The 23,811-nt window shown below is 44.0% G+C and overlaps 1 protein-coding gene and 1 long non-coding RNA gene across 3 annotated transcripts in view; one reads left to right on the forward strand and one right to left on the reverse strand.

The window, feature by feature from the left end:
- Positions 1-13,920, reverse strand: part of PTPN1 (protein tyrosine phosphatase non-receptor type 1) — a 60,618-nt gene extending 46,698 nt beyond the window's left edge. The window contains exon 1 of one of the 2 annotated variants that reach the window (XM_016143748.2): positions 13,693-13,920. In XM_016143748.2, coding sequence (XP_015999234.2) covers positions 13,693-13,755 — 63 coding nt within the window. In that variant the 5' untranslated portion in view covers positions 13,756-13,920. The remainder of the gene's footprint in view (positions 1-13,692) is intronic. The other variant, XM_036229297.1, reaches the window with a different exon arrangement.
- On the forward strand, positions 13,409-22,964 carry LOC118609976. Its single transcript, XR_004953555.1, has 3 exons — positions 13,409-13,472; positions 19,825-20,393; positions 21,521-22,964. It is a non-coding gene; the product is annotated as an uncharacterized LOC118609976 (long non-coding RNA).
- The last annotated feature ends 847 nt before the right edge of the window (positions 22,965-23,811 follow it).

Genomic DNA, 23,811 nt, shown 5'->3' on the forward strand with positions numbered 1-23,811 from the left:
AGTGGCTGCAAGGAGAGTCGTAGCTGGAGGAGGCCTGAGAAGGCTGAAAGGGTCCAAGTAAACTGGTAACAGAGAGGGAGAGCTTAGGATGCATACCGGAAGAGTCTCTGTGCCTGAGTAGGTGAATTGGGGGGTGGGGGGGAGGGTGTCAGAAGCACAGATATAGGGGTTGTTTTAGACCAGAACGGCTCCCCTTTCCTTGCAAGAAATGAGGTCAAAAGGATGGCAGATAAGCTTTAGATCTGAGGGCCAGAGCTGAGGGAGACAGATTTGAGGTTAAAGACTGGATTTCCAGGGGCTCAAACTGCAAGATGGGGAGCTTTTCTCTAGCAGCACTCTAGAGCCTGAGCCGGGGGAGAGAAAAGTGGGTGGCTGGCCTGGTCCAGGGCAGGGCGAGTCAAGTATGCTGACGGCAAGAAGATGGGCAGAAGGGCCAGGAATGTTGGACAGGCAGCATTTCAAGAGACTGACCACGGTCTTAGCTGAATAACAAGGTGGGAAATGAGGGCTCAGGGTCAGGAAAGCGGCAGCCGGAAATCTGGATACAGCAGAAAACTCAACCCGACGCGTTCTCACTGTCCTCAGCAAATCTGAAGACGAAGCATAATCAATGAACTGGGGATCTTATTTAGAGTTTGGACTTCTAAAAAGGATGCCTTTTAATAATTTTTTCGTATTCACCACCCTCATCTTAAAAACGATTGCTTCCCCCTGCAATATTGTTACCATTTAATGCCTGTTTTAGCGATTCTGTTGCGAGCCTCGTGGGTTACTGTCTTTCTACTCCACACTTCTCCTTCAGCTATATATGCTCTATCGTACCTACTCAGCGACATGTAGATGACTCCAATACAAAACTAGAAGGAGGAAAAAAACCCACAATTCATTATCCCTCCCACTATTAAAAGGAAAATAGTCAAACTTCTTTTATTCTAGTTTGTCATCCATTGGCAACGAAAACTCTCCCCTTTCCAAAGCTTTAATGACTAGTAATCAGCAATTATTCTCTAAAAAATTGAATCCAGGGCTACTTCTATACATAATCTTCATAGCTAGAATTAAAATAAAGAAAAAAAGAACGACATTTCCACAACTTTATTGGTTTGCGGATATCTAACCCTGCCTGCTTCTATATGGCAAGAAGAGTTTAGTAAATATGGGAATGGTAAACAGGAAACTATCAATAAATCATTCAGACTTCTCGATGTGATAATTCTGCATTTAAATTGAAGCAATCATAAAGTCGTAGAATTTGTAAAGATATCCAAAATGTTAAAATGCCTAAAAAATTAAAGACTATCACTTAGCCATTTAAAAGAAGAATAATTATTAGTAAACTTATTTTACAAGGTACTTGACTTGAAAGAATCATTCAAACAAAGCCATCTGTATACCAAAAACTGCTGATAAACAGACCACATAATGGGATATTCCAGCCAGTATCATTAAAAATATCCTTTAAAATTCACGATGAATAAATGAGACCTTTATTCTCACAGTGTCAGCTGCAAATCAGGGGGCTGGCCACATATTTTCAATTTATTCTTAGTGAGTCAGGCTTACATTTAAAGATTCCTTAAAAATATTTTACGTATTAAAATATAATTCTGCTTTTGTACAGACTAAAGAGTATCTGCATATCTACTTGGATAAGAAAAATAAAACTCTTTACCCAAAAGTTATCAATTCCTTGCAATGAATACTGTATGACCGCCTACTAAGTGCAACGCACTGTGGTCGGTGCTCTCGGGCTACAAAACTGATGAGGACATCTACACAGACGACCTCACTACACGGTGGTGTGAGGTCAATGCCACAACGTAATCTCCGCCACGTCCATACCCTGTTAGAAGGGTTCAGAGGTCATTATCACAGTCAAGGTGAGAAGTGATGGCAGAAGAAGGGAAAAGAAGGGAGAGAATAAACATGTATATACTGAGAGAGACATGCTCATGAATTGTGTGTGGGGGATGGGAGCAGGAGGGTTAAGACTGAAGAGGAAGAAAATTAAACATGCTCCTATGCTTTCAAGCTTAAGAAATGAAACACTCTGAACGGAGGAGCGCCCAGAGGCGCAAGCCCCATTAGGGGTCCAGAAGCTATACAGGGCTCCTACCTGCTTGCCCCTGGAATCCTCACTTAGACAATACTTTCATAGACTAGCCATTTTTCCTGCTCCCAGTCCCAATCAGCCACCTCTTCTTGAGTGTCCCCATAATACCTGGGCCTACGCTATGCCTCTATTCAGCCCCTTTCCTGACTAGACTATTAAGCTTCTTAAGGACAAGGACCAAATCTTGCTCAGCACTTAGGCTCACTCCCTCGCACAGAGCCTGGCACCTAGTAGCTGCTCATGTATTTGCTGAATAACTGATAGAAGGCACTCTGCCTGCAAGGAGCTTACAATCTAGAGTAGAAGTGAAATGAACGACGGATGAAAAGCTTCATGGCGGAACTGGTCAGCGGTTACTGATTTTAATTTCATGTATACCAAAATGTATAAAGTGGCTGTGCCGTCACGCCACATGATTCAGGAGTGCTAGAACACTGAGCTGGTTTTGTCCTTTTGGGAGTCAGCTTTGGGGGGGGGGGACAAAATTAATAACAAAGACTGTTTTATAATGGTAAAGTATCTTCCTCACCTCCTGCTTGTTCTAACTTGTCATATACAACATACATCTACAGAGTAACAGATGTTCAAGGAGGATCGAAGAAAAAGCATGTCCTACAATATAATATGTACTGTATTGCTGAAGCAACACGTGTTCTTTGTACCTATTTATTTACTTTTGTCACGGTAGTTGTCAATTTCATCTCTTGATAGAGGATAAGGTGGAGAAATAATGCAATCATGAGCTCAGACACTTGACAAATGGTATTCCCAATCGCAAAGCAAGTCATTAAAAATACTGCTCCTTAGGTGATTTTTCAGTGTAAGCATATTTGGGTAAGGCACTTTTTTTTTAAATCAATTCCCATAGGGGCCACCCAATTCAATTTCCAAGTTGGTCATCAAAAACAGTTCGTGGAAATAACTGGACATGGGACAAAAAATACAGTCACAGTCAGTTGCCCAAGGTGGAAAAAAAATGGTGGCAGCTTCCAACTTCCTCAAGATAGAAGAAGGGGACTAAGGATGAAAAGAGAAGGGGACGGGAAGGAAGGAAAGAAGCTTCTGGCTAATGATTTTAGCCTGAATTTTAATGTCAAGGGGCACTCTCTCGGGCATTTTCACAGTAGCCACCGAATCTTTAACTCTAGCTAGTCTTCCCTTGCTTTAACTTTATTTAATGATAGTACACTAACTACTTACAGGCTAAACATCTTTTTAAAATTATCTTAATTATAACGTTAACATCAAACTCCAAGGAAAAAACCCAGCCTGGAGTAGAGGTTGCAAACTCAAGTGCGTCCAAGGGCCGGGTAACACACATAATTGAGGACAATGTGACCCGCCATGGAGCTGTGGTAAACTATAGAACACATGTGTCTGTCCAGCAGGCCACTGCCAAGGTGGCCCAGGTTTACAGGATTTTAAGAGAAGTCAAAAATCCAGATTTGTATGTGGTTTCTCTTGATTTATAAACAGTATTTTAAAAACACTGTGTGGACCAAGCAAAATATGACTGAGGGTGGCCAATTTGTGACATCTAGGTAAGAAGTCAGAAAACTGGGCAAAAGTCAAAATCTATAAACGATCCCTTCCTTTGTCCTAATAAATCAGGAAGGTTTAGCACAACTCCTTGTCCCTCTTTGTACCATAGTGAGCATGTAAAGCTGGCTTCAGGACACAGGGGACCTCAGGCAGAGAAGAACATCCCGGCTCTGACACCTAATTGTCCTTCTAAATCATTTCCTGCTATTAAAGACCAATTTATGGTGTATAAAAAATGCTACTGCATGCAAAGCACTTTGCACAGGGCCTGGGGCACATAACAGAATTCAATAAATGTGAGCTATTATTGGGTTTATTAGGTTTTATTATGAATGAGGGTAGAACAGGGATCAGACTATGTATTTCTTCCTTGAATGAGATTTTAGTCCAATTACAAAACCCAAAAATCCTCATTAGATATGAGAAAAATTTCAAAGGAAACTGCATTCATCAATATGGCATTTGGAAATTTTATAAAATAATTTGATTTATGCCTTCATAGGGCATTTTATTAAACATGGATTTTTTAAAGTTTTGAGTTAATATAAAATTTGAAAGTTCTATCCCACTTTTAAATAAGGGGGATCACAGAACACACAGGCTACCAAATCCAATGTGAACAGGATGTGCAGCCCCAAGCTTCCTGGCTCCTCATGTGACCAGGTCACTGTGCAATGTTAGATTCAAGTCATGCTGTTAAGGCTGTCTGGTCCAATCACCCCATTTTAGGAATCCTGTATGTAAGTCTTTCCAGGTCCCATAAGAGTCAAAGACAGACTCAGAGCTCAAACCCAGTCCTCTTTTTCCATTACCTCACAAGTCCCTGGAGACATGCAGGTTCAAGATGGTTGGTAAGGGTAACAGGGCAGCCCTGAACTGATGCTTTGAAACAAAACTGCTCCGTGTGAAACCAGTAACCAATAATGGAGATAGGTACAAAGCCCAGCCTTTAGGAGCAAAAGGCTCTGTCATAGGGCCGGGACGCTTCCCTATCCACAACCAATCAGAGCCTTGCTGATACATCTCAGGGCTGGTAAGAATCTTTTAAAAATTCTCTAATATCAGCTATGCCCTTTTAGCCACTGTCTTAGACACTCTTGTTCCAAGCCTCTATGAAAGAATCTACTTTATTTGCTGGGAAAGTAGAGTCATTAAGCAAAGGAATCAATGATTTTCAAATAATGTTACTATGCTCCAAATGTATGCTTCAAACTGTCCAACTTCCAGAGTAGTGAGAAGTATTTTCTGAAATGTAGCCAAATGTAGAATATAGATTGTGTCCTACATTCGAAATTTGTCTTTCTAGAAAGCATGTTTTAATGTCAAAGGATATAAAACAAGCTGTGAATAAGAGACTAAAATTAGCTCAAACCACAAATAACCTAACATACTTATCACTTCCTTATGATCAACCTACAAAAATCAAACACTAAAGGCATTTACAAAACTAAAAATGTGATGCCAATTTAATCCTTTAACTTCAGCTGTATCCTTGCTTCCTTCTAAAACGGAGCTGGCATGTAACATTACCAAGGAATGACATTTTATTAATTTAGAGGCAAGTACAAGGGAAACCATTAGAGCTAAATCTTGCCCTGTAAATAAAACAGCACATACCGTGCAGTTCTAAAGTGGTTAGACGGTAACCACCTCCTCGAACTGAAGATAGGAAATTTCAGATGATGGACCACACCCATCTCCAGCTGCGTTTCACACCCGAGCACTAGGGACATACCAGACTCCCACTTCAAACCAAAGCTTGCCTCCATCTCCTAGAGCCATTTATTTCAAAAGCAACATCTTCCAGTGAACAAAGTGTGTTGGGAAACACAAAAAGCTTGTCTTCATCAAGTAGTGGAACAAGTTGCAAAAGGAAGCTTAGTTGACAAATGTGCATTTATGAAAAAAAAGAAGGTACTATGTTTGCTAAACTTTAACTATTTTTACAGTGATCCTCTCTGCAGGATAACTACATTTTGGTTAAATTTTTTCTGGGGGAAATTTGAGCTCTTAAAAGGACAGAAATAAGTGCTTAAGATGAGTAAATAACCCACCAGCTGCCAGTTAGGCTCTTCAATATTGTTAATATAACCCTCAAAAGCATTCTTATTAGCAGGTAGAAAAATAGGGGAAAGTAGCAGACCTGAGTAGTTAGCTGTGAAGAAAACAGGTGAAATAAAATACTGCAAATGATGCTAGTATTCCTAGGGTTTGTCAAAAAAACTGTCAGTAGGACATGAGGAATACTGAAACGTACTTAGAAATGGTAACACGACAGGTACCTGAAGGACTATTAAAACCCAGCATCACAGGATGTGGATTCTCAAGAAATATTCAAGGGAGACGTGGATCAGCTGATGCTTAGGTGTGGCCATACTGGGGGTTGCTCTAGAAATTTGGCATGTGATGTAAACCCGATGTGGCTTAATGCAACTTCCTGGTCTCGGACCATTCTGCTTCACTCCACCTCTGCGGATGACCCTGAAGACCCTGGCAGCAGGCAGGTGGTGTTTGGTAGGGAATAATAATGCTCTTACCTCTAAGATGCTCTTAAAATACAGTTCAAATCAGGATAACAACAACGGAGCAAAACAATGCCAGCGAAAAAACAAAACACAAAATATTCTGCACCGCCCTCAAAACAAAACAAAACGAAACTGCGGTGTATCTTCTTAGAAGCCTCTTCTCTCTGTGCAAAAGTGAGCCATGTAAATATTTAAGACCCCATGAAAAGGTATTTTGTCTTTCCCCCTTGCAGAAGAGCAGACTAAGCCCTGACTATCTGAATAGTGAGGCAGCACAAAATCTAAAAGGGATAAATATAACAGTGACAAATGTTGAACCAGCAGGGAATGTAAAGCTAATTTACCGTATTATGCTAAATGCAGCTTGCCTATTTGTTCTCTTGAGTGAAGGTATATTCAGAATTGATTTCATCCACAGACGTTTTTAAGTAAGCCCATGTTCTTAAGAGAGCTCCAACAATTTCAGATAATTACTTGATGTTCACTTTCCTGTAAGCAATTCACAATAGTGTATCATCCTCCAAGTTAATCAGTATTCATCAGAATAAAAACTAGCTGAGCTGTTTGCTGGAACTTAGATGGCAATTTTTAAATGAGATTCTTCAAAAGGAAACGAGGCACCAATAAGAGATCCATGAAGAAAGGAAAACAAGGGGGTGGGGACGTTTCATAACAGAGTGACGGAGATAAGGAAAAGAGTTTTCCGTCTCTAGTCACTAAAAAGTTTTTAAAACACGATTTTGGAAACCTAGTTTTGCTATGCTCATCTTATCTTTGCAAGTGGTGTTGCTCACCCACAAAAGCCACAAACACAGCTGAGGCTTTTCCTTCTTCATCAGTAAGAGAAAACATGCCTCACTTGGTCTTCGGGAAGAAACCTCTGCAGTAAATGGAGCCCAGGGTACAAGACCACTTGGGCCCACAGGTTTACTTCGACAGCAGTGAAGCCTCAATAAGGATCCAGAATTTTCTGGCACGGCCCCAGATTAAGAGTAGTAGAGAATCCCTATATTCCCCGAAGAAAATACAGCCTTCCAGTGTCACTCTGCTAAGAACCCAGGTTTACTTTGTGAGGCTAAACTAAAGAACTAACTTCTTGAAGCACCAGTTCTAAGTATCGTGGTGTGCCCGCAAAATTTTACCTGGTAGAATCACAAGCACTCAGAACTGCAAACAGAATCATGTCGCTATTTTTTTTTTTAAAGACCGAAAATTATTTCTCAGTATTTATTATTTTGTTTGCAGTGTGCCTTGTGCCACATCCCAAAGAGCAACTGATTTGGGGGGGGCTAAACTTTTCTTCGTCTATTTAATTTTTTGGGAAAAAAAATCTTCCACATGAAATGATCTTGTTTCCAGTTTTCAGACATTCAAAATTTACAAACTGTAACTAAGAGATTCATGATTATGTTAAGCTGCCTAGAAAAAGAAGAGGGCAACCACCAGAAACTATGAAGCCCACTTTTACACAAAGTAAAGCATTATTTCTAAAATGCTGGAGACTTAGGTACTTTCTTCTCAAACATGGCAAATATGTAAACCACCACACTATGCAAATGAAGTTTAGAACAGATGTAGGTTTCTTCAAAAAATTACAACATAAAGGGCAGCTACTCTTCATGTACCTAGCTAGGGTTGAGTCTTTCGTAAATTCTCAAGAATCAGTTCCTCTATCTTTTACAGGAAAAACCACCCAATTGCTACTTAAAAGAAAAAAAAAAAAAAAACCCGTGTCAGGACTGCTCATTTTCCCACATTACTAAATCGAATGACCCCTGCTTATTAAAAATGTTTTAACACTTCTTAGGAAAAAAAAAAAAAAGATTCAATTCTTCTGAGTCTTTAACTCCCGTAACTCCCACGAAACTCCCATAAATTCTGGAGCCTGGCTGTATCCACTGACGCCCACTAACAGTATTAAGTACCCACTGCAGTGTTTACAAGATTGCTCCAGGAGCATTAAATTCTCTTTGTGAGCACATTAAAGGCTTTTATTACTTGATGTGAACTTGATGATCATTTAGACCAGGATAACTTTTACAAAGGGAGGGACTAAAGCCCAAAGTCAGCTTCAGAGTTAAGCCTGGAGAAAAAACAAAAGGTGGAACTAACCCTCTTGACCTGAAAGGTGGTCTGAGCAAAGGCCAAAAATGTTAGCATAACCACTTACACCTTGAAAAAAATCAGCCTTGTAAGGGTGTTACTTTATAGGGAGAACCCTATTTATATTATACTCCATAAATAAAAAAAAAAAAAAAACATTTTACAAATCGACTATATGCAAAAGCATTCTAAAAGGCATGCGAGGACATGTCAAGAGTGATGAGGGCAGAGTCATTCGACAATTCTTAGAGACACAGACGTATCACCTCCAAACTTCCTATTAAGTTCGCCTCAGGCCAAGTCTAAATTTATTAAAGTTCCTATGAAACAAATTGGTACCATCAACGTCTACCGTGTAAGAATTCGAGGCTTTCTTCCGAGTCACCAAGGAGGTCATACTAAATTGCCTTGCTAGGCCATGACCCACAACGTGGTAGTTTTCTCCAAGGGTGACTTCCGCTATCAGTGATAATGCAGGCTAATCTATTTGTTTCTATCATTCTCTCCCCCTAGAATGGGAGTCGGGAACCACGTCTTGTTCGTTTTTACACTGTCGGGGCCTGGCAAAGTGCTGACAATCCCAGCATCTGTTAGGCACTTTGTGCCAGATGCAGAGGACACCAAGACGAATGAGAAAGATGGACTAGCTGACCTCCCGAAGCTCAGACTGGAGGAGACGGACAGGGATATAAAGGAACCGCTCCCATGAGAGCAGGGCTCCAGAGGCGACGTGGATGAGGCTGTATGGAAATGCAAGGTAAAAGCAAAGGTCTAGTGCGGGGAGGCACGCCTGAGTGGGAAAGGCGGGCCAGACAAAGCACTGAGGCACGGTACAGAGGAGGGAAGGAGGAGGATGAGTGTGGCAAGAAGAGAAAGCACATGGGGAGGGGATGGCTGGAACCCGGCTGCCATGCTGAGGAGTTTGGGCCTGACTGGTATTATGGAAGCATCGGAAGGACTTAAACAGAGGAGAGACAGGTTCAGGGCTGTTTTTAACACAACTATTAGCAATAATGTGAGGATTATGCAGGGTGGGGTAGGGGGAGATGTAGAGAGACTACTGAGGGACCAGATTAATGCCTAACTGGTTTCACTCGCTTCTGCAGCATGAACTTAGAAATGACTACAGCATTATAGGCAAAATCTGAGAACCCAGACCACTGGGATGGTAGAAAGGATGCTATGGTGGCCAGTCAACGAAATGTGGTAGAGGGAATCAGGAACTCCTCCAAAGCCCCCAGCATTCCCGGGTACTCCAAACATGCACACCAAGTGACTGGTACCAAACTACTCTGACTCGGAAACAATGACCAAGCGAGACTTCCCATTTTCCTGAACATGAGCTGTATAGAGAAACGTGTCTATCCTATTTGTCAGTACTAGTTGGTTGCCCTGAACGACTTAACACAAACACTGTAGGGAGGAATGCCAGTGTACAAAATAACATATAAGCTTAAGAAAAAGTACCTGCAATTAAAGGCACATCATAGAATGAAAATTACCAGAAAGAGTCTACAATCTAAAAGATCAGAAAACAGACGATAAAAAAAAAAAAAAAAAAAAAGGAAAAGAAAGAAAAAAAGGCACAGTCATTATTCCAGCAGTTTAGTCTGAAAAACCCCTATAGGAAATTTTTTGCTCATTTCTATATCATGAAATTCAGTATATATTCCATTATATTATTCAATACCAGGGATTTGTATAGGTTTGAGGGAGCTATTCATGCTGAAATGCGAAATGCTGTGGGAGGCCATGGAGTCCAATGGTAGATAATTGGTAACTGAAAATTATCTATCTGCATTATATTATCCCCGAGTTGACCTGTGTTTGCATACTTCCAAAAGTACCCAAGTATTCCTATAAATATGCATGTGATGTCAAACAAATAATGATAGCAAATAGTTCCCTCCACTATATGTCCTTGTGCTCCTAGTTAATTTAACATGAGTTCAGGCAATTATAAAGGTCTTTACACCATTTCCAAAGTGGTGGTCAGACACCTAAATTTAGTTCACTCGAACCAAGGCTAAACAAGAACATTTAGATCTAATGGGTCACTCAAGATGACTAGAACTTCTCAATCTCTCCATGTCATTTCCGTTTGTCTTTATTTTTTTAACTGAAGTGAGTCATAGTGTATAGATCTGTCTCCTCTTCACAAAATAGTTTTTCTCTGAAGAGAATGGCATTTAAATAAACGTTACTGGGAAAGTTTAATATCCATCTACTTGGATTCTCACAACATGAGCTGTACATAGCAGTGAGGAATTTCAGTGAACCATGGTTATAACATGGTTTTAACCTAGACCGGCATTAGATCATATTTCATAATGAAGGCAGCTATGAAAACAAATGTCAATTGGAAGAGTGGCCCGTTTTACAAAGCCTGCCTCTAACATGGAATAAATCTTGCCTTCAAGTCACAAGCTGCAGTCGTAACCTCCTTTATCCGAAACAATCAGATCATTCACACTGAAAGTGGTGAACAATGTCAGAGAATCAAAGAATTTGGAGAGAGGAGAAAGCAAAACCCCTGACCCAAACCTTAAACTATATGATGGAAGGCAGCTTATCAGCTATTTTCATTCATTCGAGGCCTCTCTTCTCTCATTCTAGCTCCAAAAACCAATCCCTTTTCCCTGTGTTCTCCCTCTTTTGGACAGTCAGACCAACTCAACTCCAGGCTACGTAATACTTCCACTTTTCAAAACCAGGCAATCGTTTAAATGATAGGAAACAATTGTTAAAGCCATCTCCATTTGCTATCAAAGCTGACTGCTTGTAGGCCTAAATGCTTATTAGCATCTATGCTATTTCTTAGCGTTAACAATTAAAAACACAGTTATGCTCACTTTAGCAGACTGAGCTAGCATCAAATCTTTGCCTGACACTTTTGTTTTCTAAACTACCACATTCCTCAGCATTCAAAAGCCTACTTCACCCTTTGTTTGGTTTCCCAATTGTTTCCAAGTTTTTGCATCTTTTTGTTCTAGTTAGAAAAGAAGTTAGTATAGTGAGAAATAAATGCACTGCCTTGTTTACAATTTTTTAAGCAAAAATAATATAATTTAAAAATCACAACAGACTAAGCAAGCTCAAAATGACTTTGTATAAGGCTGCCCCAGTGACATGCTATCAATTAAATTTTAATTATTTAACCTACATTTTTTCCCCAACAATAAGCACATCTGTTTGAATTCCTTAAAAAAAAAAAAAAAATGGTTCTGGTAAAATGACACATACTTTGGAAATTTTGCCACTTTAGATTCAAGGTCATCTGAACTCTACGTTTTTAAAAATGCCACAATTACCCAATAAAGAAGCACTCTTAAATTCAAAAGGAGAGCTTCTGATTTCAATTTTAGAAAGGAAAAATACCAGTATAGTAAAGATGGGAAAGCCTGTAGTGGACAACTCTCTAAGATCAAAAGAAACCACCTCCAGGAATGCAACAATCCATTAAGAAGCTGGTGTAATCTCAACATACAGCAATCTTGACTGATTTTAGGACCCAAATGCGGTAGAAAAACTTAAAGGGAAATTAACTGAAGAACAACATGCTCCACGGTAGGGCTTAAAACAGTAAGAAATCAAATGCAGAATTTTTAGAACATGAATTTGTTGTTGCCAATTCAGTCAGTTTTGGCATAAAAGATTTACCCGCTGCCTCTTGGAGGCCACCTCTACTTGTGATGGGGTACACCATAACCAACTCCAGCACTTCTGACTCACAATCTTTTCATTTAGAGCCACTTTAGACTCTGTTGCATCAAATTTGATGTAGAAAATCTGTCTGTACATTCTCAAAGTCACTAGTGGTATTTATTCAAATAACTCAGACTAGACATGGAATGCAAATTTCATATATTTTTCAATCGTACTTACAGAGATTTACAGGGGTTATAAATATTAGCCTACCAGAAACTAATATACATTCTAGTACAAGTTAAAAGGATCCTGTCAAAGAAACTTGATGCAAAATCCACGTGAAACCAAGCCTGCCAAAAAAAGGCTTTGTTAGTCAAGCATACCAAAGAACTGCTCAAAGCTTTTTTTCCTTTTTAAGTGGAGCTCAAAATAGATTTTAATACTCCCAGCTGATGGATCTCACAATTTGCCTTTTGAGCCTGTAAACTGGAAACAGAATAAACTACCTTCTCCTTTTATACAAGTAACAAAATCTCTCTATTCTGTACATCAGTTATTTAAAATTCTGAGTGTGGTTTTGGTTAATCCTCTCTACCCCCGCAGTGACATTTAATCAGTAGCATGTATTTTCTTTAGAGGATTTAGCTGCTTGTAAAAGCAGACAGCTTCGTGTTTTTATCCTGACGTTTTAGAGATATTTGAGAAACCTTACCTTCCTAACTTTTATGAACCATCATAACTCATGAGAGATGAGGCCTAGGAGGACCCAGTCACCTCCGCCATGACCAAAGGATAAGATGCTGATCCGGGGAAGATGCTATTTTAGAGAAGGTAAAAACGTTAACCCTCCCTGTTTCCTGCCTGAAAGGGTAATAATATTTTGGCTCCAATAAAGTGAGTACATCTCGCGTCTAGCTGGAAAGCTCTTTAGGCTGATGTTTTCATGGCTTGCTGCTGCTCCTCACTCAGCTCATAGAGCAAATGTCTCTTCCTCTGACGGATCTGCTCTGATCCCCTTCTCCGCGGTGAGGGAGCCCACCTTCCACGCTGTTGCTCTCCACCCTGTTCGATATTTTACAGCCCTTGTCACCATCTGAAATTATCTGCTTATGTGTCTAACTGCCCTCTTCGACTCTAAGCTCCGCGAGGGGTAGGGTCTTGTCTGCCCTGTTCAGCAAACACCACTTCCAACGCCTAAGCGGTGCCTAGCACGGAAAAAGCACGCCAATTCATATCCATTAAATGAATGAACAGGAAGGGGGAAGGGGACTGTCATCCTCGGGACTCTCGACGCACACTGAGACCAGGGGAAAGGAAGTGTGATGGAGGGAGGGGGGAGTAACCCTTTCCCCCAGGGAGACAAAGGAAGAGAGTCTGAGGTGGTCCAGTCTAGAAAAGGAAGTAGAGGGGGTGTTCTATCAACCCCAGGGGACAAAGAGTGGACAGGCAGGGGGGCGGGGCCGGGGTGCGAGGGGCTGGCGGTGAGAGCACAGACCGGCGGCCTCCAGGCTTAAGAGGTCAACCGGGCTGGAGGATATGAGGTAAGTGGGGGATCAAAGGGGAATGCGAATTCCGGGAGAGACGAAGGCCCACTTGGGGGACAAAGAGGGGGCCGGCCTCTGCCGCGGCCGGACTGAATCCTCAAGCGGCAGGACCGAGGCGGAGGGCGGGACCCAGAGGGAGAACGGGCCCCGGGGGTCTGAGGGAAAGGTTCACGCGGCCTAAGCCAAGGGCCTGCCGCACTCTAGGGCGCTCCCGCACCTGGTAAATGGCCGCCCAGCTCCCGGCCTTGTCGATCTGCTCGAACTCCTTTTCCATCTCCATGACGGGCCAGGGCGGCTGCTGCGCCTCCCCCTCGGCCTACTGCGCCGTCTGCCGCTCTAGGCCGCGTCGCGCTCTCAGCGGGGAGTCCCGCTGCAAGCCTCGGCTCCCGCCGCTACCGCCGCCCTAGCCGCCGCTGCTTCTTCATGTCACCCGGCAAACGGAAGTACGCACCGCTCAGCCACGGTCTCCGCCCCGCAAACGGAGGGCCAATCCGCGGCCGAGAATGTCGGCCAGCACTTCCGCGGGGCGGAGCCAGGGGGAGGTGCTGGGGAGAGCGGCCTCCGCCCCGCGAGACATCTTGCAGCTCACGCTCCCTCCTCCCTTCGGGACTCCGAGCTTGGGCGTGGCGCGCGCCCGTTGCCTAGGCGACCTCGGGAGCCCAGCTCACTGCGCGTAGGTTTGCAAGACCCCCGCGGATCTTGAGTTCCAACTTCGAGGAGGCCCGTTGAATCACAGCGTGGCCTTGAAGTAGTCATGTATCTTTCCCGCAGCTCCAGGGCCCTGGCCTCAGTGCTCCAAGCAGGAGTATGGGCGGAGGAAGCATGCTTCATTTCCTGCCTCCCTCCTCTCGCCAGACGTCGGCCCGTTTTTCATAAAATTTGCAGCTTCTTGATTCACTAGGTTGCTGCTGGGGAAGGCCGTCTACTTTCTGTACTATCCTTGTACTGAAATGCAAGATTTCTGCTTAGGGTCTCTGATTTGGGGCGCTGCAGGAATGAATAGACTGGGGTCCTGGCACGATTTCCAATCGTTCCCAAAGTATCAAGGAAATCCTGCTCAGACTGGACTCAGTGAAGCACAGATTCCATGGTGCATCAGTGAATCGAATAATGCAGATTTCTAGGTCCACCTCCAAAGGATTCGGATGCCAAGAATTTGTACTTTTCACCAGCAACCTGTGCTAATTGTTCACCAATAGTCCTGGACGCACACAGGAGAAGGGGCTAGTCTGACTGCCTTCCTGCAGGTTCCACTTTAAACTAGCCAGCTTGGGCCTGACACATTACATGGAGTTGTGAACTGCATGGGGTCAAAGAACCTAAAGGACAGAATCATTCTGTTCCCTGTTCACATCCCAAGCCTGCCCAGAGCAGCTGCTGATATCACTGCTCAAATTAATTCCTTGAATGCTCGTGGCAGGTGCCTGTGCCTGCCATTCCAAGCACACATTCTCAATCTCCACAATAAGCCTACAATATAGGCACTATTATTCTTCCCATTTTATGGACGGGGAAACTGAGGTGCGGAGAAGCAAAGTCACCTGTCCAGTATAGCATTGCTCAGGTGTATGGAAGCCAGGATTCTAACCCAGTTTCTGGGGGAATGCTCGTTTTGGAGCCAGGCTTTCTGGGACCAAATTCCAGCTTCACTAAACACTAGCTATGTAATCTTGGGCAAAACATTTAACCTTTCTCTGCCTCTGTTCCCTCCTTCGTAAAATGAGGATAATAAAAGTACCCACCTCATAGGGGTGGCATGAAGATTGACTGAGTATATATAGTGCTCTTAGTATAGTGAGTGGGTCAATAAACATATTAGCCCTCATTATTATATTCTTCCAAATAATAGCAAATGGGAAGGTAAATGAATTCTTATTGAATAAATGTAATGGTTCGATACGCAGTATCTTTAGAAACAGAACATTCCATGAAGGGGAATTAACAAAAATTGCCCATTCTGCTGAAAAGTTTAGGAACTTCACATTTGGAAGCTACCTAATTTAAGTCTTAGCCCATTTAAGTGATTCTCCAGGCTCTCATGGACTCTTCCTGCCCACATTGATTGGAGTGCTAGTTTATCTGGAACTTAGAGAACGACTTGAAGAAAGAGAGAACAGGGCCGGTTCATTCCTAACCCAGTGGGCTGAGCTAAGTAAGTAAATAAATCAGACGCCCATCTGGATGGAGCCCAAGTGGACCTCATGCCTGCAGGGAGTGCCACCCAACAACTGGAGTGATCTTTAAGTGGGGCCAAAGCTATGTGCAGGAAGTTGACGGCAGAGCGGGAGGGGCTACAGCAGGCTAAAGCTGGGTCCAGGCTGGGGTGTTTAGTGACAGTGTTAGTTTCTGAGGGGTGCCGTAAGAAATTACCACACATTTGGTGGCTTAAAACAACAGACATTTATCTCAAATGGTTCTAGAGGACAGAAGTCTGCAACCGAGGTGTTGACAAGGCCAGACTACCTCTCAAGGCTCTGCGGGAGAACCTTCCTTGCCTCCTCCTGTTCTTGATGGCTTACTGTTCCTTGGCTTGTGGCGGCATCACTCCAATCTCTGTCTCCGTCTTTACATGGCTTTCTTCTCTGCCTCTCCTCCTCTTCTGTCCGTCTAATCTCCCTCGAATTCTTGTCTGGGTCCCAAGCACCTGATATTTGGTCTACAGGAGGGACCCGTGGTGCCAGAGTCTTCCATGCCTATCTGAGGCTTGGCTTTCATCTATAAAGCTCAGCAGTTCCCTGCCAAGGCCTGGCCTGGAAACAGCCAAGCCCTGGTACACCCTGGAGATGTGATGGTGGCGACTGGGAATCTTTTAGTGATGACTAGTTAGAAAATAAACAAATGAACATGATAGCTGAAACCTTTTCCTGGCAGGCATGGTCTCACGTGGTTTCTCTGGCTTTTCCTTCATGGATTTAGCTAATGGAGGAAATCAATGACCCATTAAACTTTTTTTAAATGTCCTAAAGAGTTGTCAGTGGAGAAGGATGGCTGTTTACCAAGGATCATCGACTCCTAACTTAGCATTGTCAGCAAGTTGCCTGGTAAAATCAGTCCTGGTCTTTTTCCTGGCAGATAACTCAGTGTTAAGAGCTTGGGATCCAAATTGGTCTCTGATGAAATGTCACTTCCTCAGCGAGGCCCCTTCCGATGCCTCCTAATAAACAGTGCCTCGTCACTCTATCCCTTTTCCTTCTTAGCACTTATCAGGCATTTGGTGACATATTTTCTCCTTAGTGTTACCATGTGGTATTATGTTATATATTTGTTTTATGTGTTTAACATCTTTTTCCACCACTAGATATAGATTTCATGAAGAAAAGAAACTAAGTCGACTTGGTTTAATGCCACCCTCCTTAAGCTACAGGTCATTCCCAGATGAGCCCACTAGTCCATGGAAGGTTCCAGAAACTGAGAAGATAGAGTTTCTTTCCACCTGAGAGACCCAGGTTTCTTTCCACCTGAGAGACTCAGAACTGGAGGCTCCTCAGGCCCAGCCCTTCTGTCTATCACTGAGAATGCACAGCCAGGCATGAAAGCAGCCTGTCCCTTTGAGATTCACACATGGTCCATTAACATATTTTGGGCATCTTCACTGGTTGGCTGATTGGGGGTCTGCTAAAGATGGAACCCCTGAGATGGAACAGCTAACTGGGGCCAAAGCCAAGAGCCAAAGCACTAGAATCTGGATGCACAGAGATTCTACCTACAGTCACAGAAAGTGCTAGATAATGTCAGCTAGCATTTTCTATTTCCCAACTGCCCTGCAAGTCTGGAGTTAGTCCACTTTTCAGATGAGAAAATGGCTGCTCAGAGAGGGTGACGAGGTAAAACCAGTGAACACCCAAAATACAGAATGCTGGCCTGGATGTTGGCGCCGTAGGCATGGCGGGTTAGAAGCTTCTAGAGGTCAGCTGCTTACTAGCATTCGAGTCCTGGGCAAGTTGCTTAACCTCCCGGCATCAGCCTGGATGCTTTCCAGTGAGAAAGACCCAACCGAAAGTGCCTTTCACAAAACGGGGAATTTACTGGCTCATGAAACCGGGAAGTCCAAAGCTGGCTGGCTTCAGGCACAGCTGCATCCAGGGGCTCAGCCAATGTCATCATGACTCTGTCTCTCGACAGCTCTTTCATCTGCTTCACCCTGTGGTAGCTTCACTTTCAGGCAGGCTCTCTGCCGAGGTAACCAAGATGGCCCTGCAGCTCCAGGCACAGGTCCTATAGCTCAGCAACTTTGATGGAAAAGCACTTCTCCCTGGTGGTCCCAGCACAAGTCCAGCCCTTGAATCTCATTGGTCCAAGTGAGCCTCGCATGCCAGCTCTAAGCCCAGGGAAATATTGGCAAATGGAGAAACCGAGGCCCAGAGAAGTAGATTCCTTAACCATGGTCACACAGCTAAGAAATGGTGAACCTGGGGTTTGAACCTAGTTTAGCTCTAGTTTCAGAACTCCCCGGAAGGTTAGCAGCACAGAAGCTCCTCACTCACATCCTCCCTGGGCTCTTTCCCACCCCTAGGAAGACTCCCCAACCCCTCCACTCCCACGAAGTATTTTAGACTTTACTCCAAGCCACCGAAAATAAAACAAATCCATAAATCTAATCGTAAGCTGCCTTCCCTGTAAGGGCGACTGCCCCGTGTGGGGAGAAGGCGCTCAGGGGGAACTGGGGGAATCACGTGGGTTCTGAGAAAAGGCAGCCAGAGGCCTGGGGTTATATGGGGAGGGAAGTCGGACCCAAGTATGGAAACCAGACTTGGCCCACATTTTCGGCAAAAGAGGAGTCTGGGAGGGTTTCCGGAGGTCACTGAAACTCCCTCTTCCCCCACCCTGCAGTTTAGAGGGTGGGGATAGGGGGACACTTCTTTTGAAAACACAGCAGTTCTGGGTGCAGGTTCCGGAGTCTGGCTGACTTGCGCTTATGTGGCCTTGGACAAGTTCTTCACCCTCTCTGATCCTCGGTTTTCCATCTGTTACCTAGAACAAGGATGTCGTGGTTGAATAAGATAGTGTCTCCTGGTCTGGATCTAGCTTACAGCAAAGAAGCGGTAAATGAAACTTAAATGAAACTGTTGCGATTATGATCCATCCTATCTGTGGAACAGCAGGTGTTTTCATAATATATGTTGCAACTTGATGTTTCACATCTAATTTTTGTCCTGCCGGTGGAGGAGCAGGGCTGGCTTTGTGACGCGTGCAACCTGCACAATTGCACAGAGCTCTGTGCCCAGAAGGGCCCACTCTTTTTTTCACGCTCTGCTGTTGCTTTCTTGAAATCCTTAATAATTTCCGAGCAAGGGAAGCTGCATAAGCATTCTGCACTGGGCCCCGAAAATGATGTAGCCGGTCCTGGAGGTGAGGTTCTAGGTTTTCAATTTCTTAAAGCAGGTTAGAAGCAGTTCCTGTCTTTGAAGATGGCAATGTGTTCCCCCTTTATTCTGGGAGGAACCACTGCTCTTGATGGAAGTCCTAAAATGGTGACCTTATCCCGACACAGATTCCCCTTTTTGAGTTGGTTACTATTATTTAGTAACAGCAATTATAATAGCTACACGTCCTGAGTGTCATCTATGGGCCAGGCTCTGTGCTAAGCTAGCATTTTGCCTCCATCGTCCCTCCAGCGCTCACCAACATCCCTGTGAGATGGTCCACTGTTAACCTCATTTCACAGATGAGCAAACAGAGTGGTTATATAAGTTGTTCGCCACCACACAGCACCGTCAGGATAATGTTTATCAATTGAGCGAGTCTGTAGCCTTTTAGAGAAAAAGGCTTAACTCCTAAGTTCACATTGAGACAGATGGGTTCCTGGAGTCCTTGGGAGAAATATACGCCTTTTTGATCAAATATTTGCTTGAGTCATTTTGTATTTAAAGATAGAAATGGTCGTCCATTTGAGATCCGATTGTGCAGAGAGGGGGGCGCTGATCTAGACTTTTCCTCCCCTTGTGCCGGAACGAAGCCCATGGAGAGGACCCACACTTTATGTGACTAAAAGCAGAGGGACCCAGATTTGGGGTAATATGCTTACAACTCTCATGCTGGCCCCACCTGGGCCACAGGAAGGAAGGAGCTGTCTTCCAAAGGACTTGAATAGTTCCCTTACCCGCTCCCCCTTGAGATATGGGGTCTACTCCCTACGCCCCCTTGAATCTGGACTGGCCTTGATCTTGTGTCTGTTTTGACCAAGAGGTGGTAGAAGTGATGGCGGGCTTCCTGTCTTGGCGTTTTGGAGTGGTTTGTCCTGCATCACTTGATAGCCAGAACAATGTGTAAGTAAAATATACATAGGTAATTAAGATATTTCTGTTTTCATATTTATTAACATTTTAATTAAAATCTTTTTATATATAAGTGTTGTGAAAAATGGAGAAAGGAAGCACCAGCCCGACTTACGTGGATTTAACCCCGATCACAATGACGAGTCGCGTTTTGTGTTATTCTTCCGGTCTTCTTTCCTGCGAAGCGCTTCATGCAGCAGTTTGAGAGCCCGTCTTCTCCTCTACCATTCTGTCATCACCATCATTCTGCACTGCCGCAGAGTTTCCGCAACCAGCAAACTATACTAATAGTGCTATGAATAGCCACTTAGCGTAGACAGAATAAATAATGGTTCCCCTAAAGACGCCTACGTCCTGACCCCTCAAACCTGCAAATGTGTTACTTTATGTAGCACAAGGGACTCTGCAGGTGTGATTAGGTTAAGGATCTTGAGATGGGGTGATTATCTTGATTTATCTAGGTGAGCCTAGTGTAACTACAAGGGTCTTTATAAGGCGGGAGGGTCAGGGTCAGAGGAGACGATGTGAGTAAGGAAGCAGGGGCAGAGGGAGAGAGATCAGAAGATGCCACACCGTTGGCTTTGAAGATGGAGGATGCGCCGTGAGCCACGGAATTCAGCTGGTCTCTAGGAGCTAAAAAAAGGTGAGAAAGCAGATTCTCCCTTAGAGCCTCTAGCAGGAATGCAGCTCTGCCAACACCTGGGTTTCAGGTCCATAAAGGTCCATAGGACCCATTTTTGACTTCTTACCCCCAAAACTATCAGATAATAACTTTGTGTTGTTTTAAGCCACAAAGTTTGTGATAATTTGTTATAGCAGCCCCAGGAAGCTAATACATCACCATCCTGAGGATTTTACACACAGTATCTTATTTAATTCTCACGACAACCCTATGAGGCTTCCTGTAAGTCACTGTTAGTGGAGGTCTCAGTAACAGTAGCTAAATCTATATTCTAATTAACCCAATCATGTTTTGGGGAGATGTTAAGAAAGAGAAGTGTATACCAACTCCAGGACAAGATGATATTGGGGACAGGGACAGCATCCTGGTGCAGGCAATCAAGAGACAGCAGATAGAGCAGTAGAAGTCCTAGGAGAGATGGCTCACTGTGTTTGCAAGCAACAATAAGGCTGGTCCATGGGACATGTGAATGTCCCCCAGAGACTCTGAGTAATATCCTGCAGAAAGAACCTGATAAAGTTAGGTCAAAGTCATGAGGTCCTATCATTGCTTAAACTATAAAGGAGAAGTTGGAAATTTTGGGGACCGCTGGAGTTATGAATGGGGCCCAGCAAATGTTAATTCCCTTTTGAGGCAGATATTGTCAATTGCCTATCTACCCATCATTCCCTTCTTCTTGGCTGCCAGAGCCCACCCATTATAACAGAGGCTGAAAAAGTGAGATGCTCCTTTTCCAAGCCACCTTTGCAGTTGGAGCATGGACATATGACTCAATCCCAGCCAGTGGGATTCAGTCTGCTTGGGAGCTCCTGGGAAAGGTGTCTCCTTTTCATAAGAGAGTCACATGGGAGGAAATATCCCTCTTCTCCATCAGGCTAAGAAGAAAGGGGCCTAGAGGTAGAAAGGACCTGGGTCCTTAACAACAATGTTGAGCTGTTAAAATGTCCCTGGAACCACCTCTCTCTGGACTTTTTTGTAAAGATCACATACGTTTTTATTTTCGAAGCCACTCTCAGGTGTCTTTTTTGTTATTCGCAGCCCAACGCACGCTAACTGATACACTGTCCTCTCTCTCTGCCTTCCTCCAGCCCGAAGGGTCTCGGGTTGAGTCACATTCCATCCCCAGAGCACCAGTCACTTTGGAAGTCAAGATATTTTGGAAACCACCTGCATCGATTTGTCATCACTGTCCTTCTCAATAAGAATCTCCCTTATCACCGCTTACTTCTTCATTTCATGAGTGAGATTTGTAGCTGGGTAGGTGAAAGCGGAATTTCAGACTTTGGCCAACCTCTAGTTTGGCATGGATCAGTGGTCTCCTGTTGGCCTGATCAGTCCTCGTGCCTGTCTGTCTAAGCCAAGTAGGAGCCCCTCCGGGACGTGGACTGTGGACTATTCTTCTCCGTATATCCCCAGGGTAGCTCAGGACCTGAGCGACAAGAACTGCTCCCTGAATGCTTGTGAAATGAATCTGTGAAAGAATGAATCATCTAAACCCAATTATATGACCTCCATAAACAGAGCCAATTCCCCTCCCCAAGTGCCCTCCTACATAGCTGTAGGACAAGACAGCTCTTGCAGCTGAAAGAGCCAGAAAAAGAAGTTAATCCAATTCTCAGTTCCAGAGCAGCTTCTAAAAGCTCTCTCTAAATTACCTTTAATCCGCCCACTGTCGGCCTCAGCTCTGGTTCAGCACTGAGCCAGCTCCGCCTGCCCGGGTCTTAACGACAAAGAAATAAGGAAGGAGGGGGAGAAGGAAGGGAACTGTGTGGGTATTTAAATCGTTTTAAGAAACATGGAAGAACTAAAGTGAGAAGCAATTCAAAGGAAGTATTCTCTCACTCGGAATTGTAAATTTTAGCGTTGGAGGCGGGACATTTTTATTTTCCCTAATTCTTTTCCTAATCACTATAACACGCATTTATGAAGAAACCTTGAAAAGCGCATATATAGAGAGAAAACTTACTTTCGTCTCACCATTTTTGAGGGCGGCTGTTAACATTTTGGTGTGCGCATTTTCACATTTCTTTAGTCTAATCGGCCTCTTCCTCTCTGCCCCCACCTCTCCCTTTACCACAGTCCTTTCCCTACCTTCCACTCTGTCCTTCTGTCTCCAGGTCTCTGTCACTTTGTCTTTTTCTTTCTTTAGCAAACTGAAATGTTTCCAGGTTGTTTGCCCTTCACAGGGGCTCATCCCTCCTTTTAACAACCGAGCAGCACGATCCAGTTACCACCTTACAAAGCAGCTGGAAACCGGGTCCCCTGCCCTCAGCGATGCTTTCTGAGAAATCCAAACGTTTTCCTCAAACTCTGATTATCCCTTGTCTATTCTTGCTCTGAATTGTTGCTTCAGTCTACTCTCCAGCTGCTTCTTGCTCTTTATGTATCATTTAGAAATGCTTTCAGCTACAAGTAACACCGGATCAGACTAACAGTAGCTCGAGCAGGTCAGAGTCTATTTTCCCTAGAGAACAACAAGTCTGGGGACAGGTGTTCACTCACCGTGCTGATGACCTGCCCAGTCTCCTCTGCCCGCAGTGTTCACGCCTGAAGTTCTCTGGCTGCAAGCTTTCTCCAGCCACAGGACGGGGCTCAGCTCACCGTGGGGTCCGTTCTGATCAGGAGTGCCGGGTTGTTCATGCCTTCAGAAGCAGCCCTCAAACAATGACGAGTGGAAGTTGGTGGATAAAAGCCTCAGCTCCTCGCTCCCCAAGTAGGGCAATTCAAAAGCACGGGCTTCACAGTGTCCCAGGGTCCCCAATGGGAGTGAGCCCCACTTGCCCACAGTGGCGGCCTGCTCATGAATGAATGCCTCTTCTCTTCCCCATTCCTCAGCTGGTGCTTTCAAGATCTCCTCTCAGAGGAGTTATGTACTTGCATTCAAATCCTTTTCTTGGAGTTGGCTTCTGGAAGAACTAAAGAGCTTCAAACAGACATGTCTTCTTTGACCAAATATGAATCCACAAACTTCTGGCATCTTTTAAAGAGCTGTACATCCCAACCGCTTGTCTTGAAAATGTCAGAAATATTGCATTTCCATCCAGGGGACCCTATTACATTGCTTTGTGGCAGGCACTTTATACGTACATAAGCTGGAGTGATGTTAGGGCCCCTCTGGCCCTCTGAGTCGCTCGGTCTAAGTTCAGAGGTTATCCAGCAGTTGGGGTCAGCCCCTCTCTTCAGGGCTTCGCCGTGAAGCCATTTTAGCAGAATGGCACCCCACTCCCTCTCCAACCCCCACCCCAGCTCCAAGCCCCTACAGCCACAGTCTAAGCTTGAACTGGGTGTTGGAGGACAAGAACGTGTATAGAAGAACATGGAACTGAATCTGAGGTTGGAGTTTTTTTCAAGTAAAAATTTTTTTTTTGAAATACAACAA

The sequence above is a fragment of the Rousettus aegyptiacus genome, unplaced genomic scaffold (assembly GCF_014176215.1).
Source record: "Rousettus aegyptiacus isolate mRouAeg1 unplaced genomic scaffold, mRouAeg1.p scaffold_m13_p_12, whole genome shotgun sequence".
Lineage (NCBI taxonomy): Eukaryota > Metazoa > Chordata > Mammalia > Chiroptera > Pteropodidae > Rousettus > Rousettus aegyptiacus.